Below are 20,671 nucleotides of genomic sequence, written 5' to 3'. Positions count from 1 at the left end.
CTGATCTAAAGTCAAGCCTATAGACTGATCTATAATCAAGACTTTAGACTGATCAATAGTCAAGGACTGATCTATAGTCAAGCCTATAGACTCATCTGTAGTCAATAGTATAGACTGATCTATATTCATGACTATAGACTGATCTACAGTCAAGACTATAGACTGATCTATACTAAAGAGCTTAGTCATACTATAGTCTAATCTATAATGAAACTATAGACTGATCCATAGTCAAATCTATAGACTGATCTATAGTCAGGATTATAGACTGATCCATAGTCAAGACTATAGACTGGTCTATAGTCAAGACAATAGACTGATCTATAGTCAAAACTTTAGATTAAAAGATTGATCTATAGTCAATACAAGATTATAGATGATCTATAGTTAAGAATATAGACAGATCTATGAACACTATAGACTGATCTTTCCTCGAAGCCATTGGCTGACCTACACACCAGATTGCTCTATTGTCATGTTTAAACAGCGACTAGACTTAGCGGCTGTAAAAAGTTCGGGACAGATCTTGGCTGTGGGAACGGATCCAATTTACAGTTAGAAACAATTCGACCTAATTTGATACACAAACGAACTGACATAAATAAATTAGAAAGAAGCTTGTAACAATCATAACAAAATAACACTTTCATTTTCAAAAACAATTTTCAATTGTTGAAAACAAAAAACAATTTTTTTCTCGATTTATGACAGCAATTTGAAAATCTACGATAATCAGTTGCTAAACACTTTCAATTAAAGAAAATAAAATAAATATTTGTTTTTTCGCTGGCTGTCATTGCGACAGGCAGACAGACACTGGAATATTTTTACGTGCATTAAGTGAGTTACTGAAAGAGGGGAAGGGAAAGCTTAATATAAATGTTAGTGGTAGTACGTTTTAACCCGGCTAGAGAAATGATAATTATAATGTAATGATAAAGATAATGACGAACGATGATCGTGCAAGTGTAAAATTACACAAAAGGTGATTGACAGATGCAGATGCAATGGACTTAACTAAATGCCTAAGTGTAGGATTAATTCATTAACGTGTAACAAATTTAAAAATTTTAAAAAAATAGATAAAAAAATAATAATAAAACAGAGTAAATAGTAGTTAATAAATTAGCATTGTTTTTAAATGGGAAATTAAAACATTAAGGCTGATCACAGTTTGTTACAACTTAAGAGATAAAAACACAACTTTAGCTTGAATTTTTTTATAGATTTTTATTTGTTAATAATTTTTTATTAATTTTTTGTTCTTTCTTTTCTTTTGTTTTAGATTAAAATTTTGTTTTTATTTAATTCCCCATAAAAACGCCAAAGACGTTTTAATTTATTTATTTATATTTGTATGCGTACATTCGTAATTGTGTGAGTGAGTGTGTGTTTGTGAGTGTCAAAATTTTGAAAATCTTAAAGCGAATCCCGGTTGATTACGCTAACTATCGATCCTTAATTTAAACAATTTCTTAATTTTTTAATACAACTACTAATCGTCTATTAAACTATTATAACGGAGCAACGAAAACTTCCGAAAAAATCAAACAAAATGAGTATCATTGATAGTGGCAAATATCGTTTAAGAAAGGATTGGGCCAGTGCCTCTATACCATCATTGGTCGATATCGATGAACATGCCGATGATGATGAAACGGAGAATAATATAACAGAGAATGTAAATGCCAAGTTGCCACCACAGAAACCACCGCGCCGCAGTTCATTGGCCTTGAGTTTATTCTCTAGCAAATCAGATAAGAGTCAAAAGAGACGCAGTTCCATAGCAACGGCTTTTCTAAGACGTGATAGTAATAAGGTGAGTTAAATAAATAAATTTATTTTATAAGTTTCTTTTAACTTTCATCAACTAAAACTTTTATTAATTACTAATCTCTTTAACTTTTTTTGCACAATTTTTCTAGCATTCATCCAAAGATTCCTATGAGTCCGCTGTTAAACATGAGAAAAGTGATGCCTCTAATACAAACATATCACCGGATGTTGTTTATAGTTCCGAAGAGAATATACGCGCCTCATCGCCCAATGAACCCGGCAAAGTGTCATATTTCGATGATGGCACCAATATACGTTGTGTCGTTAAGGGTATAGGCGTTACGAGTCCCTATGATACACCCATCGATAAAGAACGTAATCGTCGTAGACGTAGTTCATTGCAAACGAAATTGGATAGACGTCGTCGTAAGAATTTCGAAGTTAGTTTCTCCACTCTCGAACAGAGTAATTCACAAAGCGATTTGACCAATGATAGTACAACAGGCATCGGCTCATCTGTCGATATAACCGATGAAGATGTTGATCCCAATCATACCGCCTATTTTCCCAGACAAAAACGCCATTCGTGGTGGAATATATTTGTGCCAGATAATATTAAAAACAGGTGATTTATTTTTGTTTTGTTTTGTTTTATTTTGCTCTGTTATTTATTATTTTATTGTTTTAATTAACCTGGAAATTTTGTGAAATTAATGCCAATGCTGCTAACCTAACAGGAGTTTATTTTCGTTAATAATTTATATTCCTGCCTAATAACGGCATGTTCGTTATAATAACTGTTATTAATCTTGTTACTTTGTTTATGTTTTGTTGTTTTTTTTTATTTATTTAATAACGTTCAATAACCTTTCAGTTTCTTTTGTTAATATTGTTTATTTCTTTTTTTTGTGGTTTTAATTATGTAACGTTTTTAACATTTATTTATTATGCCTTCCCATTAATTAAATCTAACCTCAATTTTTTAATGAATACATTAATCCTGTCAAAGTTAACAACACAAATAAAGGAAAAGAAAATATCATAAATAACCGGGAAATGTATGTCATATGGGTAAAATATCTCAACAATTCTTTATGATTCATTAGCAATGAATAATGAAGATAAAAGTGTAAACGCCATGGACTGATATAGATCGAAATTTATAAATTATTCGGTATGTTTATGAAAACTATAAATGGACTAGAACTATATATGCACAGGGACAAAGCGTTGACAGATCATATAACGCTTTGATCTGTCAACGCTCCCGCTTGTAAAGCCGGATCAAAGTAGATGTGGAATTTAATGAAGAAAATCTCCACTAACTTCCAAATTAAAAGCAATCAATACCAATCATTAGCATTCTCGCAATTAGAGAAGATAAGCGATAGTAAAGAAGAAATAAAATAAAAAAATACTTTGTTTATTTTCGAATAAATTTTATTTATTGCCTGCAGTTTTTCCCAGCAAAACAATTAGTTATGACTACTCATGATAAAATTTGATTTACAAATACCAAATGGTAAACAAAACTTAATTTCCGTTTTTAACTAGAAAAATAAAAATTAATTAACAAAAAAGCTTAAAGAATTTAAAAGAACAATTTAATTTTTGAGCAAACAAATAAATTTCTATTGCGTTTGTTAAATAGATAGTGAGTAATAAAATAAACTTTAAAGAATAAGTAAATAATAAACAGTAATTATTAGGGAATAATACAAACAATAATTATTTTACTTTAAGTTAAACATACATAAATAATTGATTATTATAAAGGAATTATAAAATAATAGTAAATTATTAACAAAATCATGATTTACTTAAAAATAAAAATCAAACGCCGTTAGAAATGTTTAACCAACTAAGGAGTTATTTTGCTAACATATGGTTGATGTACATATGTATGTATGTAGTACATCATGCAAATTAAACTAACGGTTTCGAAATGTAAACAAATCGTACCTTGTATTAGCTGGTAGAGTAACAGCTTTTAAATAAATCTGTTAAGAATGTTGTTAGATTTTTTTTCAACAATTTTGTTTAATTGTTTATAACTATATTTACTATTAATTGATGCAAATGACATTCCTCATGGCACATCTTTATTGATTTTTTTTAAAGCAACAATTTAAAGCTTAATAACTGTTAACGAGACGTTTTATCAGGCCTGGAAAATTGAAAATTTGTAAGAGAAAAATATTACATTGTTAGGTTCTGAAGAACTAATTATCCGCCAGGTTAGATAACAGACTAGATACTATACTATACACTAGACTACACAACACTAAAGTATATGGAATATACTTTAGACTTTCTATACTATAGACTAGAATGTATGGAAAGAAGACTTAACTATATATTGACTAGCTAATAGACTAGACTATAGATCAGACTTCAAACTAGACTAAAGCCTTGACTATGGACTATCTCACAGACTAGAATATATACTAGACTATAGATAATACTATAGACCAGACTATAGAATAGACTATAAAGTAAACGATAGACTATACTTTAGATTCGACTAAACTATAAACTGGATTACAGTGGATAGACTAGACGATACTATACAATAGACTAGACTATAGCTTAGACTGTAGACTAGACTATAGACTAGACTATAGACTATACTTTAGACTATACTATAAACTAGACTATATACTATTCTATATACTATACTATAGACTAGACTATAGACTAGATTATAGACTAGACTATACACTAAATTATAGACTAAACTATAGACTATACCATAGACTCGACTATATACTAGACTAGACTATAGACTAGATTATAGACTAAACTGTAGACTAGACTATTGACTAGCTTACAGACTATACTATAGACTATACTATAGACTAGACTATAGACTAGACTATAGACTAGACTATAGACTAGACTATAGACTAGACTATAGACTAGACTATAGACTAGACTATAGACTAGACTATAGACTAGACTAGACTATAGACTAGACTATAGACTAGACTATAGACTAGGCTATAGACTACACTATATAATAGACTATAGACTAGACTATAGAATAGACTATGGACTAGGATATCGACAAGACTATAAAATAGAATATGAAATAGGCTATAAACTGGACCGCAGTCTATAGACTAAACTATAGACTAGACTACAGATCAGACTATACTTTAGACTAGACTATAGACAAGACTATAGAGTAGACTACACACTAGACTATAGAATAGATTGGTACATCCCTGGTAATGTTTCGCTATTTTTTTTTTTTTTTTTTTTTTTGCAACCCTCTAACTAAATGACTTAAGTCTCAACGTAAGATAGACAATCATTTCTGTTAATTAACAAAATATTTCTATTTAATTGATGCCCCTTAGTTGCTGAAATGACGTTAATATTTTGTTGTAAATTTGCTGAATACATGATCTATAGCACGAGACCCACCCAAAAGAGTCAATTGAGTTTGATTTTAACGTTTATTTTTCATTGTCTGTAACATTTTAAATGAAAGTAAACATTTTTTTCGCAAAAAAAAGAAAACAACAAAAAATATAATAATAAACAAACACGTTTTATGGCACGCGATTTCTGTTATTAGTTTTTTTTCAAGTTGTTTAATTTACTTTATAACAATTAAATCATAATGCAAAAAAAAAAACAACAACAATAAAAATTTGTTAAGATAATGTTTTAAGTAGTTTTTTTTCCAAAGATATTCCAAAATAGTTAATAAATGTAAACAAATAATTAAACGGGGAAAATTTTAAAATTGAAGAAACCCAAAAGTCATAAAAGGGACAATAAACGGACTAATAAATAAGTAATAAACATAATTAATAATCTATTTATTATATAATTTACAAATTATAATCAAAAATGATTAATGATTACAAAATTTTACACATTTAGGTAAAAAATAGGTCATTTAAAATAATTCTTAATTTTTATAAAAACAAAACATCTACCAAAACTTTATGACAGGTAAAATTTGTATTATCTTTAATTTACTGTTGTGATCATATAATTTTTATGGTTGTTATTATAAAATTCAGAGTTGTATTTTATTTATTTCAATAAAAGGTTTTCTATAAATTTATAAAAGTTTTGTTTTTTTGGTTCCAATTTCAACTTAATGACTTTATACTTGACATTATCGGTTTCATTATTGGTCTAACATTTTATAAATTATACTTCTGTAGTAGGTTTTTATTATTTATACGGTTATAGATTGTTTAATTTTATTATCGTTTTTAATTCTAGTCAATCGTTAATAAGCTAATATTTCAAATTTTATTGACTATATATCAAAGTATAATAAATTTTTTTATACCAAAATACATCATAAAATTACACTTCGTGTGGGCTTTTGAGAATATATTGTTTAAATAATGGTCTCTTAAGGCGGGCCGATCTAAATGTGGTTTTTTGTTCATATTTCAAAAGATATTGTAATCGTTTGGGATTTATTAAATTGTTTGCGTAACCTTTGTTTTTGTTTACACGAAAAAAATACGGAACGGAAATTTTATTCTATTTTATTTAGAGATAATTTAATTAATCAGATGGTTTATTGAAAACATTTATATAATGTGAAGAAGAACATGTGTTCGATATATGATCGAGAATAAAGATCCTTTGCTTTAGTTTACATCTCGACTTTTTCACTTTCTTAATCATTTAAATGATAAATGACAGATATATACAAAAAGGAGTTAATGTCTTCATTGTGCCTCTCTTTGGCGGTTTCAGCTTGTGTATAAGTCTATTATAAAAAATTGTAAACAATGATCAGCTGGTCCAATAATGTCATCTTGTATTCAGTACACCCTTGCGCGAGCGAAATGATTGTTGATATTTCTTTCTATCCCACGCAAAACTTTAGTTAATTCTTATTCTACACAAAACGAAATGCAACCCTGATCAGCTGAGAACGCGTCAAATGTTGCTTAACTTTTCGCAACATGTGCATTAGACCTGGTTCATACTGGGAAACTTTTGTTGCGAAACTTTTTCTTAATTCTCTTTTAAAGTTTCTTTAGTGTTAGTTTCCTGAAACTTTTGTTTCAGAAACTCCGTTCCGAGAGAGATGAATGATATTCTTTCTCTCTCACGCAAAATCAAAAGTTTAATTGAAATTAGACTTAAATGAAATTAGACCACTTTAACTTTTTTCTATGGTGACCGATTCTTCCGAATGGCAAATAAAATCAATGTTATCTCCCCTATTAAATTCAGGTGCAATTTTATTGTTGTATCTCGTGAATATATTTGAGTTGTCCACGTGTCTGATAGAAGACGCTTTTACGATGAACAGTCTTTTTATTGTCTTTAGTTGTCACTTCTGAATGACAGTTGAAAGTTTGTACATCCATAAAATACTTCTGAGTGACTTCTAGAAGTTATTGTCATATGACTCGTAATGGATGCACACACGATGGACAGTTTATTGTCTTATCACATGAATATATACTTCAGTTGTCACTTTTACATATAACTGTTTTCTAAAAGTGTCACATAGAGTACGCTTCCACGATGAATATACTTCAGCTGTCACTTCTGTATGGTAATTTGAAGGTAATTCCACATGTGTCATAGAGAACTCTTCCACGATGATCAGTACTTTCTGACGAAAGATCATAACAATATTACTTTGGTCTGCTATCACTTCTGTGTGACAGTTAGAAACACATGTAAACAAACTTTTTTGTTTATTTTTCATCGCATGGAAGTACTCTTCTACACAGAATTTTGACAGATTATATTACTTGTGTGATCGTGTAAAGCCGGCTTGAGAAAGTGATTACATTTTGGATAATAAGCCTTATTGCCAATCAACATTTCACGTGAAATATGTTCCCTTTTCACTTTTTTCATTCACTAACTTTTTTGGCATGAGGAAAATCTTCCTTGTTTTGAACTATTCTAATGGAATTTCGTAAACTTTTCTAATGGAATTTCGTAAACATTAAACAGCTGTTGCATGCAAAATCAACTATTGTGAATGAATTGTTCAAAGCAAGTTTAGGTTTTCTCTTCGAGTGGAATGAAAATTTCAAGGAAACAAAAGTTTCACTTCTATTGGCGATAGGTATAAAAATAATGTTAATGTTTAGGTCATATTTAATTAATTTCTTGATCAATTTCTTCAGTTTTTATTGTTATAAAATTAACCGTTTTATTACGCTTGTAACTTGATTAATTTTACAATCTATTTAAAATGCAAACAAAATTAAATATGTTAATTTACACAATTGAAATTGTAACAGCACTAATTTGAAATCTAGTTAAAAACTCAATTAAATATTTACATTGTAAAATATTTTAATTCAAACAATATATTTTTCGAAAAAATAAAGATAAATGATGCATATTTTTCTATAAAGCACTCTTTTCAAATTAAAATAACTAATAATGATGATGATAATAGCAATAAAAACATTAACAAATGTATAAAATAACATGTGTTGTTTGTGAAATAAATGATAATAAATTTTATTTACTTTTGATATTCAAGTGCAATTAATTTGCATTAAAAAAATATGCAAAAACAAATGAATGCAAAAAAAAAAATCAGGCGGACGGACAGACATAAATAATAACACATATATAGAGACATTTAACAATTTAAAGGCAAATTTTAAAAACACATAAAATATGCAACATCTTGTTTCATTTTAATTAATGTGTTTACAACGTATTATATCTACTACGTTTTAATTCTTTATAATAAAAAAATGTATTTGCAAAAAAAAAAAAAATAAAACAATTTAAAATATTTCTAAACTTTTACAGTTTCAAGTACTTTTTACGGTATAAAACATTGTTATAGTGTCATTCTTCTGTTTATCTATTGTTTTGTTTACTATCAACACTCATCGTAAATGATTAGCTTACAGTAGCTAGTAGTTTATTAATTTCACTCATCATGAATGATTAGCCAAAGCTATTTATTTTGTTATGCTGATGACTTTAGCCATCATAAAGTGCCGGTATAAACTGGAAAACTTTTGATTGTGTGAGAAAGAGAAATAAATATCAATCATCTCTTTTTGCAGTACTGAGTTTCTTGTTTTGTTATTCTTCTCATTCGTACAAAAACAAATTATTGCAATTAATACAAAGTTGTTTAAAGAAAAGTTTATTTGTGTAGATGTAAGAAATAGTTTCTCAACAAATGTCTCGCTATTTGGATCCGCACAAATGTATGTTGTTATTGTTTCTTCAAACATTTCTGTCGGTGCATAATTAAGGGCCCTTTACACGATCACAATTTACGTACGTAAAGTTTTATGAAAAAGTAAAATGAAATTTCATCCGCATGCCAGAAACGAGAATAAAAGGAATCGTAATGTGTTTAAACGATAGATATAAAACAATAACAAAGTAAAATGGAAACAGCTGTTTCACTCTTTTTGTATATGTTTACATAAAAATACATCCCTGATTCCTGATTTTGCATCCTAATTCTCTCTCAATATGTGATGGTTTCATTACATATTACGTTTAGACGATCCTACCCGAACTTTTCTATAGAAAATTTTGACAAATCATATTACTTATGTGCTCGTGTAAAGGTGGCTTTAACAGCTTTTGTCACTTAACTTATCAGCCGGTCCATACTAGAAAACTTTTTTTGAGAAACTTTTGATTTTTTGTGAGTCTCCTAGTGTGGACCAACTCTATGGAGTTTGTTGAAATCAAAAGGATAAGAAAAATGTTAATTTGTTCTTCATTCTCATCCTGTTAAATTCTTCTATAATGAACCGTTCTTACAAGCCGAAGATTATAATCATACTTTGGTGATAAATATGCTGTCACCTCTAGATGACAGAAGAAAATAGTCAGAATATTTTTTCTAAAAAACACTTCCACATGTGACATAGAAACAGTTCTTTCTGGTGGAAGATTATAATAATAATACTTTGGCGATAAAGTATTCCATAGAAAATACGTCTGATGTAACTTTTTTCTTACAGTTGGAAGATAGTATACATTTAAAAAATTCTTAAGTAAGAACCGTTCTTCAAATATGGCAAGTCAAATTATATCTCAGCGATTAAATACGCCACCAATTTGATTGTTTACAGAAACTTTTCGTACCGATTGGAGCATCCTAATAATACTTTGAACTTGCTCGAGCTTTTGGAAGTAAGAAAAGTTATTTCTATTGTCAATTCTATATGACTGGTGAAAGATTGTAAACATTAGAAAAACTTCTGGGAGTATTCTCTATTCACCTCTAAATGAAAAACTTCTGAAAATCTTCAAGGAATCACTCCCAAGGTCCCCATAAAAGATGATTTCATGAGAAATTATCCTTCCGGAGTAAACATCATAATAATGATCGCTTGAGAGATAATTTTATTGTCATCTTTTGCTTTCAATTAGATGATGGTAAACATTTCAATATTATTGACTTATAGAGGATGCATCCACGAGAAACCGTTCATCTGTTCAAGCTATTTTTTGTCGTGAAAGACTCGTCTATATTACAATTTAAAGATTGTAGACATTTACAAACACTTCTGAGACTCCTTTTGTTTGCTAACATCGAATATACATATTTCGGTTGTCACTTCAGGATGACAGTTGAAAGATGGTAGACATTTAGAAAAACTTCTTAAAATCTTCTAGGTGTCACTTTCACGTTCCCTATAAAAGACTCTTTTTCGAGAAATAGTCCTAGCGGAGAAAGTATCATAATAATTATCGCTTAAACGATAATTTTATTGTCATCTTTTGCTTTCAATTAGAAGATGGTAAACATTTAAATTTTATTGCCTTATAGAGGACGCATCCACGAGAAACAATTCATATTGGCGATATGAACTGTAATATTTTCTAGTGGAAGACACTTCTATATAATAGTTTGGAGATTGTAGATGTTTAGAATAACATCTGGAACTCTTTTTTTTAAAGCTATTTGATAGCATGAAAGATATTTCGGTTGTCACTTTAGAATGACAGTTACGGGAATATACTTAAGCCGGAGGTCCACACTACGCGTCAAAGCATCACGCGCTTTTTATACCTACTAAATTTTTTGTTTTATTTTTAAAAAACTTCGCGTTTTTTTACAGCTGATATGTTCGTGCGCCGCATGTGACGCTTATAAAAGTAGAAAGTACATCTACTTTAAGCATTCTAGGCGTCAAGGCATTCTACGCTTTTTTGGTTGTAACTTTCAGCATATAAATACATTGATTCTACTTTTTTGACAGACGCTTCGAATGCGAGAAAGCGTAGAACGCGTGGTATGGACCTCCAGCTTTAGAACTTCAGGAAATCTTTTAACCATCCCTTCTATCAGCCTCATAGAGGACGTTATTATGAGAAAAGAAGATCACAATGAGAACGAGGAAAATAAATTTATTGTCATTTTTAACTGACATTTAAACGATTGATTGTATATATTTAGAAAACTTTTTAGTGGCTTCAAGAAGTCATCTTGACGTGCCTTTTATAGGAACAGTTCTTTGTGAAGGAAGGCTATTACAAATAGCCTGATGATAGCTTTAAAGCAGAAGAGATACTTCTAGGAGTCTTATGCGACTCCTATAATATACTGAGTTCCAACAATGAACTCAGTATATTAAAGTACTGGCGGTTGTATGCAGCGGGGGCAATTTAATATCAGCGGCAAAAAAAAAGATAAAAACGAAACTGGAGGCAATAGAGAAAATACAAAAACAAAACACAAAATATGATAACACACAGCGCGTTGATGGATGTATGGAAGCCAATGGAAGAAAAAAAAGGAAAAAAAGGAGAAAGAGAAAATAAGAGAAAACGCATAAAAAACATACACACAGCCACTAAAAATAACAACAATAACAACTAAATGGTGGAAGTCTGATGAATACAAAATAAAAATCCATGACAAACAATTGTAAAAAAAAATAAAATTAACAAAAAAAAATGTAATAAAAAGAAGAAATCACTCACACTGGAAATGACAAACCAAAAAAAAAAACAGAAAACACTACTATAACACAAAGTAGAGACAACAATTTGTATAATTCAAATTTATTAAATTAGTTTAACGCGAACGGGTCGAGCATAGAGACACATAGAAATTTAAACACGAAACAAAAGAAATTGTTTAAACAAAATATATATGTATAATAATATTTGTTCTTAAATTACATGAAAAATTAAAACAAAATAAACAATATATTAAAATAATATATTTTAATAAAACAGTGTTACCCTTTTTCATAATAATAAAACACAAAACGAAAGTAAACAAAAGTGAAATTTAGAATTTCAATAGCATTTACAACACTGTAAAAACTAACTTTGAAATCATATGTTTTTGCAATAATAATAGAAATATTGTAACTTAATAACTATTTAAAATCCACGATTTGTGTTTAAATAAAATATTTATAAAAACATAAGTAAATGTTATCTAAACATTTTTCTTTTGACAATGTCAAGTTTCTTGATAACAAACAAACTTCTTGTCTTATCTTAAAAAAAATAATTAAATTAAATATTTAAATTTAACAAAAACAAAATTCAAAAAATTGTCATAAATCGTGTAATATATTAAAAACTTAAAACCTTTAAATCCACCAAAAAAAACCCAAAATGTTTAAAAAAAGTTTCTAATAAAACTTGAGTACACCAATTTTTTTAAATTGTATGTATTGCCAACTAGACTTGTTCAACAACAGCAACAAAACAAAAATCGTAATCAACCAACAACAGCTTGGCAAATAGACATTTAGACCTTACGGACCACAACTAAGACAACTTCTGTTAACAACTATTGTACTAGACTGTGTGTATTTGTTTATTTATTGTTAAACAAATATTTACAAAATTTGTTACGTTTGCAAAAAAAAAAAAATTATATAAAATAATAAAAATAATAAAGTTAATAAATATTCAAGTTGGTTTTTGTTTGTTTCATTTTACAAACAATAATAAAACTAAATTATTTATGTTTAAAATCAGCTGATACAGTAAAAAATGGAATTTTAAATTACATAAAATGTAAAAAATTAAAAAAAAATAATTTCGCTTATTCAACTATGAAGAAATAATCAATTACCCAGCAAAAAAAAAGTGTGTAAAAAGATGTAGTATTTTCATCAGAACTAGTGAAAAACCTATGAATTTTACATTAACGTGTCATTGGAGGGATGTTGTTCATTTTTGGCAACTCTAAACTACATCTAATCTTAGTTTAAGAAGCAGTTAAAATCCGATATTTGGATGACAAAAATAAAACACATTCTCTTAATGACACTCTTATGATAATTTCACTGGTTTTTCACCAAAACTAAATGTACTTCAAATATGTTATTTGTAACGACTTTTCTACATCTCTTTTCTTACTTTTAACTGGGTTTTCATATGAAAGGAAATGTTTGGTTTATAAAAGTGAATAGTATGTAATCGCATTTTTAGAGATTTAAAATTTAAACACAAAAATATATTTGGAAAATATACTTCCCTTTATTGGAATGTAAAACTTATTTAACGGATTATCAAAAATAAGTTTTTGTCTTCCCGGAATCATTGGGAACAAACTCAAAGTATCTATTCACTTGCCTAAATTGTTTTACAATAGATTTGTGGCCTAACACGGGCATTAAGGTTAAATGAAACAGAAATATGATTTTTTTAAATCTTGCACGAATTACAAATAAGATAGAGATATCAAACCTACCTGATAAAACTTTACATCCCTGGAATTTTAATTTTCAAAATCTAGTCACTTTTCTTGCAATTTGGTAACAATATAACAAAGCTCCCTAATAACATAGACTTAGGTCGGGTTTCTTACTAGGCTTAACTTTGCTGTTAGATTAAACTCGAAACAAACTTAGGCGGACTTTAACCGATGTTGTGTTTTTTAGTTTTGGATTTAAGTTTAGTTAACTTTGTTAGTATTGCCAACTTTTCACTCAGAAACATCAACAATGAATAGCTGATTTTATTTTGCAAAAACTACTTTTGTAAAATGAGAAATTTTGGAAAAAATATAGATTATCTTTATATGATAAACCCGGCCATACAAAAACTCCTTTAAATGGAAACATCTACTTCAAAATCTTAGATTATAAGAAATTAAAAGTAAACCTTTTCCATAACAGCCTGTCTTTTTGTACACGAATCGCTCTAAAGGGTTAGAGTGGTTGGAGGAATCAAGATATCAAACATCCTTAAAACATAAACCTCTGCATTCTCAAAACCTTTTTCTATAAACATTTCTTTTTCAAAATATTGAAAGAAAATATTTTGAAAATATTAAAGTTTCTTCTGGATCCACATAGTGGCGAAGAATTTTCTTCGCAAGAAGATTGAGTTACTGTTAAAAGGCTATATTTCGAGATAAGTTCGGTGCTATTACCAATGATAACATATACCCCACAGAGGTCTGATTGTGGGACTAAGCGTTCGATACGGTTCTTGCTAACCCTAGAATATGTTATGTTGCTCGCTATAAGTGTAGCGGATGAATGAGAAGTGCAGTAGAATGAGTACGTGTCTAGGTGCTGATGCCGACTTAACAGAGGCATTTCCATGGAATGGAAATAATGGTTTTGCATATCGGAAGTTAAGCAAAGGGTCAGCAATTTGCAGAGATTCAATAGCTCAAGTACTTGAATAAAGTGCACGTATAATGGACTGAAAATTCCATATACATAAATTGCCACCGGCGTATAAGAAGCACAATGGGGCGGTTGGAAAATACCACCGTTAAATAATGCCAACACGGCAGGACTTCCGACATTCATTTAGTCACTCTGAGTTTACGTATGAATTAGTGAAGTGAGAGCGAGAAGAAGAATAACTTGATGATATTTTATGTCACTGTCCTGTACATTAGCAAACAAAGTTTCTATGATGTGTCAGATCTATTTAAGAGCCCTTCACACGATTACACTTTTCACAGGTAAAGTCTAATGAAAAAATAAAATGAAAATTATTCTGTGTAACAAAAAAGTGTATAAAAGTCGTATAATTTATGTTTATTGTGTTAACACGATTAATATAAAACAATAACAAAGTAAGATGGAAACAGCTGTTTCACATTTTTGTATGTGTTTACATAAAAACACATTCCTGATTTAATGCAACTTGCAAGCTTTTTGAATTATTTCAAATTTCCCATCCGTATGATCAATTTGTGATGGTTTCATTACATTTTGCATTAAAATGATCCCATACGTACTCTCCTAGATAAAATGTTTACAAATTATAATACTTAGGTTCGTGTGAAGCCGGCTTAACCATGTATATAAAATCCGTGGTACACGTTTATCAAATCTTACAACATTGGCAGAAAATTGTTCAGAAAATGGCTTGAAACTTTAGAAAAATCATTTCTGACAATGATCCGATTTGTTCTACTCTTTCCAAACTATTGACAGATATTAGAACTTGTGTGCTTCTTGTGAAGGGGTGCTTAAGCTAAATTATTGAAAAAAACATTTTTTACTTTTTTCTTATTCTTTTTTTCGCAAAGTCATCGTATCGGATTATCCATATTAACAAATGTCGCGTGATAATTCACACCTAATTTATGTATGTTTTTTTTTTGACATTTCTGTCAAATAAACTTTATTATCTTTATTGTTGTATATTTACAAGAACAAGAAAATGACTTTAAAACCAGCAAGAATATAAAAAAATTCCATTTAATTTTTTTTTTTATTTAAAAAATTAATTAAGAAATCAAAGACAAAGTAAAGATATCAAATTGCACAATATTCGTACTTTGTACTAAAGAATTGCAATGCGAATTGATTGATTGAGTGATTGTTTACATTTTACTCATTATAAAAGCGTTAGTTATTAAATGTCACTGAGAACGTGAGTGATACATTTAAAATAACTCAATATTTTTGTTGAACAAATTTTTAAATTTAGCGGCTTTTTATCATTTAAAAAAAAAAGTAAATATTTTTTTATTAAGGGCGTAATTTTACCATTAAGTTGTAGCAATTTTAGATTTAATCTAAAATATTTTAAACATAAATTGCCGTTGAACACAATTTATTTTTTTTTCGCACAATCATAAATTAACTATTTTATATACAGACACTTTTTTTCACACCTTTAAATTGTCAAATCACTTTTTAATCACTTGAATAATTTTTCACTTAAATCAGCAGTTAAATTTTGCAATCAAAAGAGAGAAAAAAACATACAATTTTGAAAACAAATGTTGACAGTTAATTTGTTAAAATTTAAGTGTATTGACCTAATTTTTCAATAACTAAAGTAATTTAGAGAGAAAATTGTTGCCGTTTAATAAAGAGTTTAAATTTTAAATAAATTTTAATAGAAATAAAATGTTTTCGAATAATTAAATGATTATTTTGATGAAATTTTTAATAAGCTTTAGGTTAATTCAATTAAAAAAATTGTTCAAAAGTAAATTTCAATGATTTTATAAGAGAATTTTAAAACTTCTTTACATTTCTCTTAACAATCGTGTCTTTCAAATTTTATCCATAATTAATGGAAATACCATTTCTTAAAAAGTACCTCTTAAGTACAATAAACAATTTTGCATGATCATTTAAATTGATTGAAATTTAAAATGCATTAAAAGTTTTTTTCTTTCTAAAGATCTCTTCAAAAAAATGCTCATCAGCTGTAAAAATATTTGACTTTGCAATTATTTTGAATGCATAAAGAGATGACTTGCATTTTTTCCATAAAAAATGGCAAATGATAAAAATATATTATGGCCTCAAAAGTTTGAAAACTGTTAAGTGTTTCAAAACTCGTATCTTTAGTATTTCAGCAAAAAAATTTGTATATAATTTGGTAGATAAATTTGGCAATGTGGGCGTGACAATTCGTAAATTTAACTTTTTTTAACAGAAATTTTGCAACAGCGCAATTATTTATTGCACAATGCAGTTTAATTTTTTTCTTAAGGGCACTTTACACAATCACACTTTACACAGAGGAGTAAAGTCTAATGAAAATGTAAAATGAAATTTCATCCATATAACAGAAAAAGAGAATAAAAGTAAAACAATAACAAAGTAAGATGATAACAGCTGTTTCACTTTTTTTTGTATGATTTTACATAAAAATACATCCCTGATCTAATGCAACCTGCTTGTTTTTTTGAATCATTTAAAAAAAAGTGAAGAGAGCCATACGATTGTCAAATTTTCCATCCGTATTCTTTCTCAATGTATGATGGTTTCATTAAGCTGGAGGTCCACACCACGCGTTCTACGCTTTCTCGCATTCCATGCGTCTTTAAATAAAAAGTAGAATTAATGTATTTATATGCTGAAAGTTAAAGTAGATCTACTTTCTACTTTTATAAGCGTCACAAGTAGCGCATGAAAATGTCAGCTGATTTTGACATTTTATATTTTTTATGATTTATATTTCTTGTGTTTACACGATTTGTATAAAACAATAACAAAGTAAGATGAAAACAGCTGTTTCACTTTTTTGTATGAGTTTATATAAAAATACATCCCTGACCTAATGCGAATCATTTCAAAAAATGAAGAGAGCCATACGATTGTCAAATTTTCCATTCGTATTCTCTCTCCATGTGTGAAGTTTTCATTACATATTTCGTTTAGACGATTCTATCTGCATTCTTCTACACAAAATTTTGACAGATCATATTACTTGTGTGATCGTGTAAAGCCGACTTTAAAAAGATGGTAAATCAACTATCAGGTGGGAAAAAAGCCTACTATCCTTAGAATGTATTCAAAAAATGGGGATATATTTTCATAAATAATTAAATTTAAATATTTTTTTTTTTTTAATTTAACTAACAAATACAAATACTTATCTTTATTTTCATATAAACATCCAAAAACAATTAACTTTTAAGTCAAGTTTTTTTTTAAATTATTTTAAATATGCATTTTTTCTTTAAAATATAAAATTCAATGTCAATATTATTAATTTACACAATCAATAGTATTAAATTCAATTAATTTATTGTAAAAAAATAATAATACCACCAAAGTTCATGACCAACTTAATAAAAATAAATAAAAGTTAGATACGGTTTTGTGTTTTAAAAGGAATTCTAATATAATTAATTTAATCACATTTTCCAACTAATTTTGATAAAGATTCCCCAAAAAACTATTAATTTTAAAATACGATTTCTTATCAATCATTTGTATATTATTTTTTTGCGAATTCTTTTATACGAAGTAAACCTACTAGGGGTTTTAAAATTATTGTGCGTAAAACTTTTTCTTGATTTATAAATACGTAATAATATGATTAGATTAGTGATCTTAAGATCTAGTTAAATCTATAGGTAAGGCAAACAAATTTGTATAGAAATCTAACCACTTGAAATGTTTAGAAATTTCTACTTGATTACCAAACATTGAAATTATAATTAAGTTTATGATGTCAAGAAGTCGTCTACACCAGAGAGAAAATAGCGAAGGCATAACTAATCCTACGATTCGTTACAAAGTGAATTTTCAATGAATTAAGATGAATTCTTTGTATTTTTTATCACAGCTTCTGTTGGGAGAGAGTTCCTAACTACGTAGTCTGACAGCTTCAAGAGAAATTTTAAAGTTCGTAAGCATAATAAACAGCTGCCTCGAATCCACTGTTCCACTGTTACAGCATAGTCTACACATACATATATGTCCCGGTTTACACGGGGGAACTTTTGTTTTATAAACTTTTTCTTACTTCTGTTTTAAAGTTGTCCTAACTTTTATTTCAGTAACTAATTATAAATTACATTGATTTGTTTTTGTATAAAATAGAAGAATAACAAAACAAGTTTCCAAATACAAGAAACATTCTATGGCGATAAAGATAATTGATATTCCTTTTACTCTCAAAATCTTAAGTTTCCTTATGTGAACCGTCACTGGTTCACAGTAGGAAACTTTTGATTTTTGTGTGTGAAAGAAAGAGAAAGAAATATCAACCATCTCTTTCTCTCACACACAAAATCAAAAGTTTCTCAACAAAAGTTTTCCAGTGTGAACCAGGTTTAAGAAATTTTACGTGTAGACCCACAACGTTGAAAGGAAAAATGTGCCGAAAATGTCTAACAACTCTGCCAACTTACAAAACTTGTTTTGCAATATTGTCAGTAGTGCTTTTTCTGACAATATTACAAAAGAAAAATTTTAAGTTCAGACGATTGCTAGATATTTTCTGAACATTTTACTGACATCATTGTTAGATCTGACAACCGTGTATCACGGCTTTAATTAACTAAACCTTTTCTTTTTGTGATACTCATTATGCGTTATGTAAATTGGACCTGTCATTTCAATATGACATTTTCTCAGTAGAAGGAAATGTAATTAAATTTGTTTAGCATTGGGTTTTATGTAATTGCTGGAGAGGAAAGAATGCTGAAGGAAAACTAATGATGAGACTGATACTTTAGTCACTCAAAAACATGACACCTTTAAGAAAATCTGTGAAGAATCCTCAGAAAACTTACATAGTTGTATTTGATTAATAGAAAGATATGTCAGATAATGCTTAAAAATAAGATAATGTAATTTATTAGTGATCGCTATTGCACCGATTTCTTTATGTAACCTTATTAGGTAAACGGTTCCTGAGTTTCAGGAACCGTTTTATCATACTACTTGCTTGCTGAATCCCTAATTTCCCCCAATTGCCACATAAAAACGTATTCTACGAAAAAATCGTTTAATTGGCAACACTGTTTTCGAACTTAAAGTAGAGAGGAGATTGAAGTCCTTTCAACTTTAAGGGCACTTTACACTTTACTTAAAGTCTAATGAAAGAGTAAAATAAAATTCCAATCGCATGTTATATATTTTTTGTGTTTACACGATTGGTATAAAACAATAACAAAGTGAGATGGAAACAGCTGTTTGTGTTTACATAAAAATACATCTCTGATCTATTCCTCCTTTGACCTGGTTCACACTTTGAAACTTTTTTTGGAAAACTTTTGATTTTTGTGTGTGAGAAAAAGAAATATCAACCATCTCTTTCTCTCACACACAAAATCAAAAGTTTCCCAGTGTAAACCAGGTCTATCTAGTTTAGCGTTATTTTGATGATATACTGAGGCCAATGTTGGTGAAATTTAAGTATTCGACAACTCTCTGAGAAAATATCTAAAATAATTAAATAACTTAAATATAAAATTTATGTTTATTTACTTCTCAACATACCGCAGAAGTTTTATAAACTTATTTATAGAATTTAAATATCAACATGATTATAATATCATAAACTTTAGTATCTGCTATTACGAAAACTTTTGAAATTCATGGCGAAAAAGCATATATTTTAAATTACTTTATGATAACAACAAAATATTAATAAAAAAACTCTTTGAACTTGAACAAATTTAATCTATATTTATTTATTTATAAAAAAGAAATGAATTTAACTTTAAATTCTAATGAATAATGGTCTCATATATGTTTTGATATCTTTATTTTGTATTATTAATTTGCTAATCATAAAATAAAATATTAGTTCTGGTTAACGAGATAAAATAATCATTGATTATATCTATCAGATATAATATGTTAGCAACACACCTTTCCGCAATTGAATACACTTAAAGAAATTATTTATCTAAATATTTGTATAGATTTATTCTAGTGCAATATTTTTTCGTTGCAAAATTTCATTAACATTGTGGATATTTTTTATTGCGTCTTATTTGCAATTAAATTTTGCAAAAATTTTTAAATAAATATAAACACTTAATAGATTTATTATTTAACAAATTTTAAATATATTTTTTGATTGACAGGGATGGTAAACAAAAAAAATTATTGAATAAATAAGACAATTATAGTCAAAAAGATTGTATTTGATTTGCGAAAAACAAAAAATCGTTACAAAAACAAGAATTTTAAAAAAGTTAAAGGATTTAGTGAATAAAGCAAATAAATATCGATGCCGTGGGAACATAATA

The 20,671-nt window shown here is 28.3% G+C and overlaps 1 protein-coding gene across 3 annotated transcripts in view; it reads left to right on the top strand.

Annotated features, from left to right (window-relative positions):
* The first annotated feature begins 1,285 nt into the window (after positions 1-1,285).
* The window catches only part of LOC111677910 (TLD domain-containing protein 2), a 105,370-nt gene continuing 85,984 nt past the window's right edge, over positions 1,286-20,671 (top strand). For all 3 annotated transcript variants that reach the window (XM_046949409.1, XM_046949408.1, XM_046949412.1), the window contains exons 1-2: positions 1,286-1,819; positions 1,926-2,401. In XM_046949409.1, the coding sequence (XP_046805365.1) occupies positions 1,556-1,819; positions 1,926-2,401 (740 nt within the window). In that variant the 5' untranslated portion in view covers positions 1,286-1,555. The remainder of the gene's footprint in view (positions 1,820-1,925; positions 2,402-20,671) is intronic.

The sequence above is a fragment of the Lucilia cuprina genome, chromosome 4 (genome assembly GCF_022045245.1).
Source record: "Lucilia cuprina isolate Lc7/37 chromosome 4, ASM2204524v1, whole genome shotgun sequence".
Classification (NCBI taxonomy): domain Eukaryota; kingdom Metazoa; phylum Arthropoda; class Insecta; order Diptera; family Calliphoridae; genus Lucilia; species Lucilia cuprina.
Note: the sequence above shows the minus strand (reverse complement) of the source record. Positions and strands in the feature narration are given on the sequence as shown.